The 11,425-nt window shown below is 38.3% G+C and overlaps 1 protein-coding gene across 1 annotated transcript; it reads left to right on the plus strand.

Moving 5' to 3' along the window:
- Nucleotides 1–8,079: 8,079 nt before the first annotated feature.
- Nucleotides 8,080–10,541, plus strand: LOC306912120 (E3 ubiquitin-protein ligase RBBP6-like; the record flags this gene model as incomplete). The annotated part of the gene is made up of 10 exons (XM_079487987.1): nt 8,080–8,239; nt 8,541–8,640; nt 8,730–8,760; nt 9,145–9,186; nt 9,277–9,365; nt 9,439–9,535; nt 9,623–9,762; nt 9,854–10,029; nt 10,109–10,212; nt 10,302–10,541. 10 exons carry the CDS (start codon nt 8,080–8,082, stop codon nt 10,539–10,541), a joined length of 1,179 nt encoding a protein of 392 aa, XP_079344113.1.
- Nucleotides 10,542–11,425: the final 884 nt, after the last annotated feature.

The following is an 11,425-nucleotide window of genomic DNA, read 5'->3' on the forward strand; positions in this document are numbered from 1 at the left end:
CTTCCACTTATGAACGACGATGCTCATTTTCTGTCTGTTTGACAGCTTTTGGTTTGTTTGTTTCTTTGATAGAAGGTTTAGTTTAACCATAAATGATTTTCAATCGTTTTTTTTTTATCGAGAGGCCTTTATTTGTTTTGTAATACATGTTAATGTTCATATACTGTGAGATCGTTTCTGTACATGAAGCTTTCAGCACGGTTTTGGCTGCCTTTTGTTTTGCTTTTGAATACGAGTCTCGTTCTGACTCCTGTTATGAGTGCACATGCTCGAAGACATTTATGTATTTGGTAAAAATCCTTTATGTGCAGCATCAGTAAAGAATGTAAGCCGACATGTCTCTTATCATGCTGTGTGAACTCCGTGTTTGCGCGCGCGCGCACTTTTAGAACGCAGTTTAATTGATCACTGCTCGTGCCCGGTGTAGATAACTGAGATCAAATTTAGAAAATAATAAAACACTTTAATGGATCTTAACATACAATGCAAATGAATAATATCCATTACAAGTGTTGGATGTTTTTATAGGAGTTGTGATGCAAGTACATTACAAATATGAAAGAATAGTAATCCCCTCTGTTACTTTACATACAGTTATTAGCTACTGTAGTCAAAGACACCAAACACTAGTGATAACAAACTTCAATAAAACTTTATTGTTTAGTTGAGTTGTGCTGGACGCGTCATCTCGCTTAAACATTGACGTCATCGACGACGCTTTTAATTGATGCGCTTGATCGGTTTCCGTGGCAACATCAAAGTTTGGTTTAGTGTTGCTACGCAATCGCTGTTGATGAGCACATTTCTACAACCTCGTTGTCGTCTGAGTTTTCACTTTTAATATTCATATTTGTCTTATTAATCTATATTATATTTGTGGTTAATTACTTGCTGACATTGTTCTGTTCAATTCTTTTACATTTCTGCCAATTTATTACAAGAACTGAATCTGTTGTATTTGTTTGCAGGGGCATCAGAACGCAACATGGCGTGTGTCCATTATAAGTTTTTCAGTAAACTTACACACGACATGGTGATCTTTGAGGGCCTTCACATCACTCTCGGAGATTTGAAACGACAAATCATGAGCCGAGAGAAACTGAAGCGCTGTGACCTGCGCATCACCAACGACCAAACACATGAGGGTCAGTTCAGCTATATTACATGTAACATTGACTTATTTGCTCCCTTTAAAAGAGTAAATGGATTTTTGTTAAGTATTAATTGTGATTGTGCAAATTACAGTCACCCAAATTATAGTAACACTATTTTAATGTAGTGGAAAAGGGACATTAAGAAAAACAAGCAAACACTTGATTGATAAGCATTTACACATTTTTTACACATGTTACAGTTTATTGATATGTACTGTGGTCGGCATACAGTATTCATGGTATTACTTTGGTTGGTGTGAACAGACTGTGAATAAGTGTGTGTTTCCCACAGACTACACTGATGATGGAGACATCATCCCCAGTTACACTACGGTGACCGTCAGAAGAATCCCTGGCACTGGGGTGAAACCCACTTATAACAGACATGCCAAGTAAGTCACTTGATGATGTTATGAATATGAATCTTTTAATGAATATCAACCAGTCATTAAGTCTTTGTTGTTTTCATTTGCGGTAACAGGTGTGAACCATCAAGTGGATCTTCAAAAGCGGTATGTAAACAAAAGTGTTGACTTGATTGTTTACATTGTACTGTATGATCTCCTTAAGCTTGTCAGAGTTGACCACGAAGAAGCCTTGGACGATCGGCCTACATATAATTGAACTGTAAAATTCATTAAGTTCAAATTCTGTTTTTTAAGTCAAACATCATGCCACCTTATGATCTTCACATTTTCTGTAATGAACTTATTCCAATATAAATATGTTTGTGGTTTAGCTAATATACGCGCATTTCCAAATTCTCTACTAAAGCATTGCTGTAAAATATCAGTTGGTGGGTTTCTGTTTGCAACGTGTTAAGTGTCTTTAGTTTGTCTCTCTGGGGGTGATGAGGTTCTGCCTGATAATAAATCTCGTTGTTCTTTCTTCGACAGCATGTGAAGGATTCTTCATTTTCACTGGAGCAGCTTTTCAAGGTACTGAAACACACGGAACAATATGAAAGTATGTAAACTGTATGTTTCTGTAGAAAGAGACGCATAAAGCATTTATTTGTAAATTTGCAGACTGAGAATCTGGCCGAGGCAAAGGCTTCAGAGGAGGACAAAATAAAAGCTGTCATGTTCCAGTCCAGCCGCTGTTACTATTCTACCAAGTGAGTATAACAACATTCATACTGTGACTTGAATTTTCAAGTGCGCTCCATCATGACTCTCCTCACTTACCAGTGAAGCACTCAAGCATAATGAATTTAGCTCTTCCACTTATGAACGACGATGCTCATTTTCTGTCTGTTTGACAGCTTTTGGTTTGTTTGTTTCTTTGATAGAAGGTTTAGTTTAACCATAAATGATTTTCAATCGTTTTTTTTTTATCGAGAGGCCTTTATTTGTTTTGTAATACATGTTAATGTTCATATACTGTGAGATCGTTTCTGTACATGAAGCTTTCAGCACGGTTTTGGCTGCCTTTTGTTTTGCTTTTGAATACGAGTCTCGTTCTGACTCCTGTTATGAGTGCACATGCTCGAAGACATTTATGTATTTGGTAAAAATCCTTTATGTGCAGCATCAGTAAAGAATGTAAGCCGACATGTCTCTTATCATGCTGTGTGAACTCCGTGTTTGCGCGCGCGCGCACTTTTAGAACGCAGTTTAATTGATCACTGCTCGTGCCCGGTGTAGATAACTGAGATCAAATTTAGAAAATAATAAAACACTTTAATGGATCTTAACATACAATGCAAATGAATAATATCCATTACAAGTGTTGGATGTTTTTATAGGAGTTGTGATGCAAGTACATTACAAATATGAAAGAATAGTAATCCCCTCTGTTACTTTACATACAGTTATTAGCTACTGTAGTCAAAGACACCAAACACTAGTGATAACAAACTTCAATAAAACTTTATTGTTTAGTTGAGTTGTGCTGGACGCGTCATCTCGCTTAAACATTGACGTCATCGACGACGCTTTTAATTGATGCGCTTGATCGGTTTCCGTGGCAACATCAAAGTTTGGTTTAGTGTTGCTACGCAATCGCTGTTGATGAGCACATTTCTACAACCTCGTTGTCGTCTGAGTTTTCACTTTTAATATTCATATTTGTCTTATTAATCTATATTATATTTGTGGTTAATTACTTGCTGACATTGTTCTGTTCAATTCTTTTACATTTCTGCCAATTTATTACAAGAACTGAATCTGTTGTATTTGTTTGCAGGGGCATCAGAACGCAACATGGCGTGTGTTCATTATAAGTTTTTCAGTAAACTTACACACGACATGGTGATCTTTGAGGGCCTTCACATCACTCTCGGAGATTTGAAACGACAAATCATGAGCCGAGAGAAACTGAAGCGCTGTGACCTGCGCATCACCAACGACCAAACACATGAGGGTCAGTTCAGCTATATTACATGTAACATTGACTTATTTGCTCCCTTTAAAAGAGTAAATGGATTTTTGTTAAGTATTAATTGTGATTGTGCAAATTACAGTCACCCAAATTATAGTAACACTATTTTAATGTAGTGGAAAAGGGACATTAAGAAAAACAAGCAAACACTTGATTGATAAGCATTTACACATTTTTTACACATGTTACAGTTTATTGATATGTACTGTGGTCGGCATACAGTATTCATGGTATTACTTTGGTTGGTGTGAACAGACTGTGAATAAGTGTGTGTTTCCCACAGACTACACTGATGATGGAGACATCATCCCCAGTTACACTACGGTGACCGTCAGAAGAATCCCTGGCACTGGGGTGAAACCCACTTATAACAGACATGCCAAGTAAGTCACTTGATGATGTTATGAATATGAATCTTTTAATGAATATCAACCAGTCATTAAGTCTTTGTTGTTTTCATTTGCGGTAACAGGTGTGAACCATCAAGTGGATCTTCAAAAGCGGTATGTAAACAAAAGTGTTGACTTGATTGTTTACATTGTACTGTATGATCTCCTTAAGCTTGTCAGAGTTGACCACGAAGAAGCCTTGGACGATCGGCCTACATATAATTGAACTGTAAAATTCATTAAGTTCAAATTCTGTTTTTTAAGTCAAACATCATGCCACCTTATGATCTTCACATTTTCTGTAATGAACTTATTCCAATATAAATATGTTTGTGGTTTAGCTAATATACGCGCATTTCCAAATTCTCTACTAAAGCATTGCTGTAAAATATCAGTTGGTGGGTTTCTGTTTGCAACGTGTTAAGTGTCTTTAGTTTGTCTCTCTGGGGGTGATGAGGTTCTGCCTGATAATAAATCTCGTTGTTCTTTCTTCGACAGCATGTGAAGGATTCTTCATTTTCACTGGAGCAGCTTTTCAAGGTACTGAAACACACGGAACAATATGAAAGTATGTAAACTGTATGTTTCTGTAGAAAGAGACGCATAAAGCATTTATTTGTAAATTTGCAGACTGAGAATCTGGCCGAGGCAAAGGCTTCAGAGGAGGACAAAATAAAAGCTGTCATGTTCCAGTCCAGCCGCTGTTACTATTCTACCAAGTGAGTATAACAACATTCATACTGTGACTTGAATTTTCAAGTGCGCTCCATCATGACTCTCCTCACTTACCAGTGAAGCACTCAAGCTGGTTGGAGGTCTTCATCCAAACTATGTGTGCTATAAGTGTGGCGTACCTGGGCATCACATCAGAAACTGCCCAAAGACACGGGTAACACATCACTGAACTGTGGACAGCATTTGTGTTCACGGTCGGCCACGAATGTCCAAATGCAACCTGTCGCTTGTGCCTTCACAGGATCCAGCTTTCATTGGGGGTAAGCGCATACGCAGAAGTGCAGGAATTCCTGTCAGCTTCTTAATGGAGGTGGATGACCACAACACGAAGGGAGTGATGCTGAGCAGCAGTGGAAAGCATGTCATTCCCATTATTAACGCGTGAGTTTACAACTGTCATGCGTGTAGACACCTCACCACGAACACACATTTGCATTTGGTTGCAGTTTAATTGTGCGCTTGTTCTGTTTAGTGCGGCTTATGCGACTCAGAAGAAAGAGGATCCGCCCTTCTTACCACAGCATGAGTCCTCCTCATCCACCCCAGGTGAAGATCCGGTGCCCGATGCTCTGCTGTGTCAGATCTGCAAAGATCTCATGACTGACGCTGTGATGACTCCCTGCTGCAGCAACAGCTTCTGCGATGAGTGTGAGTTTCTACACAAGCAAATACTACTCAGAAAGTTTGTTTGACCTTTGAGAACGTTTCTGTTATTGTTTGGTCGCAGGTATTCGAACGTGTCTGCTGGATTCAGATGAACATGTTTGTCCCAGCTGCACACAGTCTCACGTGTCTCCTGATGATTTGAATATAAACATGTTCTTACGCCAGGTAAGGATGTTAAACAGTAAATGCTGTTTTTGTCAAGCATCAGGCTCTGTCTTCTTTCCAAACCGGTTTTCTGGTTCTTGCTCACACAGGAAGTGAACTGTTTTAAGAACAAAGCCGAGATATCCGGTTGCTCACACCCCCGAAAACGCGGGTACTCTGATTTGGCGTGTTCTTCTACAAGCCCGAGCCTCAGCCATAGATCCAGCTCGGCCGATTCTGAACCTCGAGGCTCCCGGACCAGTAAGAGGCGACGGGATTTGAGCGAGGACGACGGAGAAGACAATGGCTCCAGACTTCTGCCAAGCAAGAAAATCAAGGAAGCTTCCTGAACATCATCCAGGGAGCTTCATCATTATGTATATAATATGTATATAGTTAGATATCACAGACATTGAGACGTAATAAAGACTTTTAATATTGCATGAATACAGGTTTGAAGAGTGTTTATGAAACCTTTGACTTAATAGCAGCCCTTGCTCTTATAGACACACGATACTAATCCACTCAAGGTCTTACAAAAAACAATCATTATTATTTCTTACCTCTAAATACAATTTGAAGGACAGTGTCACCTCTCACAGGAAACACGTTTCTATAACAATAATACAATCTTTGATATTAAGCAGCTCTGTGACTAACAATATAAACACAAATTATATCAAATGTGCTTTACTCCTGTAATATGTATTTAATTATCATTTCAGTTATTATAAATGCTGTGTAAAAAATCACACTAACCCCCGAGTGATGGCCGGGTGCTTGAAAAGGTCACAAACTTTGTGACTCCTTTACAAATCGGAGACATTTTTATTTTATTTTTCCTTATAATTTCACTTTATAACCAAACTTTTGCTTCTCGGAAAATGAGCTTGTCAGCATGTGTCTGTCAGTATATTAACTGAACAAAAATAAATTACTTTATTTATCAAAATGAACTAAAATCTTACAAACTTTGCTCAAATGATTGTTTTGAGCATTTTGTTTAACAATATGAAAACCATATTCTTTTTTCTAAAGCTTTTGTATCAATGCTGTGTGCTTTTTTCTCCACCCTGCTTACCACCTCAAAAGATTATTAAACAAAATTAACTACTAATTATTAATTTTCAATAAAATCTGTTGATCCATAAATATTTAATACAAACATTTATATATTTTCTGCAATTATACATCAGGGGTGAAGTGAAAAGCACATTATTTTCTTAAGGAGACCCTTAGTCCCGTTGAACCCTATTTGTTTGATGACTGTCTTCTATGAGATCTATACTGTTTAAAAGTTGACATCCTAAATATTGTGCGTTGTTTGGAACATAATGAATTTAGCTCTTCCACTTATGAACGATGATGCTCATTTTCTGTCTGTTTGACAGCTTTTGGTTTGTTTGTTTGATAGAATGCTTAGTTTAACCGTAAATGATTTTCAATCGTTTTTTTTTATCGAGAGGCCTTTATTTGTTTTGTAATACAAGTTAATGTTCATATACTGTGAGATCGTTTCTGTGCATGAAGCTTTCAGCACGGTTTTGGCTGCCTTTTGCTTTGCTTTTAAATACGAGTCTCGTTCTGACTCCTGTCATGAGTGCACATGCTCGAAGACATTTATGTATTTCGTAAAAATCCTTTATGTGCAGCATCAGTAAAGAATGTAAGCCGACATGTCTCTTATCATGCTGTGTGAACTCCGTGTTTGCGCGCGCGCGCACTTTTAGAACGCAGTTTAATTGATCACTGCTCGTGCCCGGTGTAGATAACTGAGATCAAATTTAGAAAATAACTAAAACACTTTAATGGATCTTAACATACAATGCAAATGAATAATATCCATTACAAGTGTTGGATGTTCCCTCAAAACGTTATAATTTCTAATCACATCACTTAGATAAAGTTCATACTTTGTAAAAATCGCATGAACCTTTTCCACATTGACAAAAGAAATCAGTTTTTGAAAAGTCTATTAGGATTCATCTAAATGAAACAACAAGCTGTAACCATTAGGCCCTACATTTCTTAATAAACATTCATTCAGTAAAATAAATGTCTGCAAATAATATTGAGTAGAAAATAATTTGTAATTGATAGAAATACTTATTTTAACTTACTTCATTTACACACATTTGACATGTTTTTATAGGAGTTGAGACGCAAGTACATTACAAATATGAAAGAATAGTAATCCCCTCTGTTACTTTACATACAGTTATTAGCTACTGTAGTCAAAGACACCAAACACTAGTGATAACAAACTTCAATAAAACTTTATTGTTTAGTTGAGTTGTGCTGGACGCGTCATCTCGCTTAAACATTGACGTCATCGACGACGCTTTTAATTGATGCGCTTGATCGGTTTCCGTGGTAACATCAAAGTTTGGTTTAGTGTTGCTACGCAATCGCTGTTGATGAGCACATTTCTACAACCTCGTTGTCGTCTGAGTTTTCACTTTTAATATTCATATTTGTCTTATTAATCTATATTATATTTGTGGTTAATTACTTGCTGACATTGTTCTGTTCAATTCTTTTACATTTCTGCCAATTTATTACAAGAACTGAATCTGTTGTATTTGTTTGCAGGGGCATCAGAACGCAACATGGCGTGTGTTCATTATAAGTTTTTCAGTAAACTTACACACGACATGGTGATCTTTGAGGGCCTTCACATCACTCTCGGAGATTTGAAACGACAAATCATGAGCCGAGAGAAACTGAAGCGCTGTGACCTGCGCATCACCAACGACCAAACACATGAGGGTCAGTTCAGCTATATTACATGTAACATTGACTTATTTGCTCCCTTTAAAAGAGTAAATGGATTTTTGTTAAGTATTAATTGTGATTGTGCAAATTACAGTCACCCAAATTATAGCAACACTATCTTAATGTAGTGGAAAAGGGACATTAAGAAAAACAAGCAAACATTTGATTGATAAGCATTTACACATTTTTTACACATGTTACAGTTTATTGATATGTACTGTGGTCGGCATACAGTATTCATGGTATTACTTTGGTTGGTGTGAACAGTCTGTGAATAAGTGTGTGTTTCCCACAGAATACACTGATGATGGAGACATCATCCCCAGTTACACTACGGTGACCGTCAGAAGAATCCCTGGCACTGGGGTGAAACCCACTTATAACAGACATGCCAAGTAAGTCACTTGATGATGTTATGAATAAGAATCTTTTAATGAATATCAACCAGTCATTAAGTCTTTGTTGTTTTCATTTGCGGTAACAGGTGTGAACCATCAAGTGGATCTTCAAAAGCGGTATGTAAACAAAAGTGTTGACTTGATTGTTTACATTGTACTGTATGATCTCCTTAAGCTTGTCAGAGTTGACCACGAAGAAGCCTTGGACGATCGGCCTACATATAATTGAACTGTAAAATTCATTAAGTTCAAATTCTGTTTTTTAAGTCAAACATCATGCCACCTTATGATCTTCACATTTTCTGTAATGAACTTATTCCAATATAAATATGTTTGTGGTTTAGCTAATATACGCGCATTTCCAAATTCTCTACTAAAGCATTGCTGTAAAATATCAGTTGGTGGGTTTCTGTTTGCAACGTGTTAAGTGTCTTTAGTTTGTCTCTCTGGGGGTGATGAGGTTCTGCCTGATAATAAATCTCGTTGTTCTTTCTTCGACAGCATGTGAAGGATTCTTCATTGTCACTGGAGCAGCTTTTCAAGGTACTGAAACACACGGAACAATATGAAAGTATGTAAACTGTATGTTTCTGTAGAAAGAGACGCATAAAGCATTTATTTGTAAATTTGCAGACTGAGAATCTGGCCGAGGCAAAGGCTTCAGAGGAGGACAAAATAAAAGCTGTCATGTTCCAGTCCAGCTGCTGTTACTATTCTACCAAGTGAGTAAAACCACATTCATACTGTGACTTGAATTTTCAAGTGCGCTCCATCATGACTCTCCTCACTTACCAGTGAAGCACTCAAGCTGGTTGGAGGTCTTCATCCAAACTATGTGTGCTATAAGTGTGGCGTACCTGGGCATCACATCAGAAACTGCCCAAAGACACGGGTAACACATCACTGAACTGTGGACAGCATTTGTGTTCACGGTCGGCCACGAATGTCCAAATGCAACCTGTCGCTTGTGCCTTCACAGGATCCAGCTTTCATTGGGGGTAAGCGCATACGCAGAAGTGCAGGAATTCCTGTCAGCTTCTTAATGGAGGTGGATGACCACAACACGAAGGGAGTGATGCTGAGCAGCAGTGGAAAGCATGTCATTCCCATTATTAACGCGTGAGTTTACAACTGTCATGCGTGTAGACACCTCACCACGAACACACATTTGCATTTGGTTGCAGTTTAATTGTGCGCTTGTTCTGTTTAGTGCGGCTTATGCGACTCAGAAGAAAGAGGATCCGCCCTTCTTACCACAGCATGAGTCCTCCTCATCCACTCCAGGTGAAGATCCGGTGCCCGATGCTCTGCTGTGTCAGATCTGCAAAGATCTCATGACTGACGCTGTGATGACTCCCTGCTGCAGCAACAGCTTCTGCGATGAGTGTGAGTTTCTTCACAAGCAAATACTACTCAGAAAGTTTGTTTGACCTTTGAGAACGTTTCTGTGATTGTTTGGTCGCAGGTATTCGAACGTGTCTGCTGGATTCAGATGAACATGTTTGTCCCAGCTGCACACAGTCTCACGTGTCTCCTGATGATTTGAATATAAACATGTTCTTACGCCAGGTAAGGATGTTAAACGGTAAATGCTGTTTTTGTCAAGCATCAGGCTCTGTCTTCTTTCCAAACCGGTTTTCTGGTTCTTGCTCACACAGGAAGTGAACTGTTTTAAGAACACAGCCGAGGGGTCCGGTTGCTCACACCCCCGAAAACGCCGGTACTCTGATTTGGCGTGTTCTTCTACAAGCCCGAGCCTCAGCCATAGATCCAGCTCGGCCGATTCTGAACCTCGCGGCTCCCGGACCAGTAAGAGGCGACGGGATTTGAGCGAGGACGACGAAGAAGACAATGGCTCCAGACTTCTGCCAAGCAAGAAAACCAAGGAAGCTTCCTGAACATCATCCAGGGAGCTTCATCATTATGTATATATTATGTATATAGTTATGTATTTGATTAGCTATCACAGACATAAACATTTAATAAATATTGCATTGAATACAGGTTTGGAGAGTGTTTATGAAACCTTTGACATTGCAGCAACCCTTGCTCTTATAGACACACGCACACAAAATACTACACAAAATCATTCAATATAATTTTTTACCTACTGTATGTAAACAAAAATCATGTACTATATGTAAGCAGCTCCACGAATTAGAAGCTGCACACAAAATACAAAAAGTAATCAAGTCCTGCATTATTGATTTAATTATTCACAATTCATAAAAACAGCCGTTTTGACAATGGAATTCATTACGATCGATTAAACGCTTAAAATTGTGCGAAGATCACATCAAAACTTACAATCATTGTTGTTATTGTTAACTATTGACACATTCAGTAATATACACCGGTCTGTTCCTGCGGGGACATTTCCACACCTCTCAACATGACGCGGCACAAAGCGAAACGTGATTGGTTGCTTTACCTGTCAGTCATAGGGCCTCTTTGGTGGGCCTTGGCCAAAGAAAGCATCAAAGTTCCCAGACCTTCAGTATAATACAGCAATAGCAGATCGATACAGGGACCTAATCCTGAATTTATAATCAATAATAAAACATATTTCAAAGCTACTTTAGCTCATTTGGAAGTACAATGAATTTTTCACACAAAAATTAAAAGTGCCACGAGCTATATAGGTAAAATCACTTTTTGCATGTTCAACAGAGGGTAGAAATGTACACAAGTCTGGAAAAGCATTGGGGTGAGCAAATAATTTTTTTATTTCACAATACATAATGTTAAAATGTTTTTCCGAAGCCACATTAGGGAATAGTTA

The sequence above is a fragment of the Barbatula barbatula genome (genome assembly GCF_947034865.1).
Source record: "Barbatula barbatula genome assembly, chromosome: 23".
Taxonomy (NCBI): domain Eukaryota; kingdom Metazoa; phylum Chordata; class Actinopteri; order Cypriniformes; family Nemacheilidae; genus Barbatula; species Barbatula barbatula.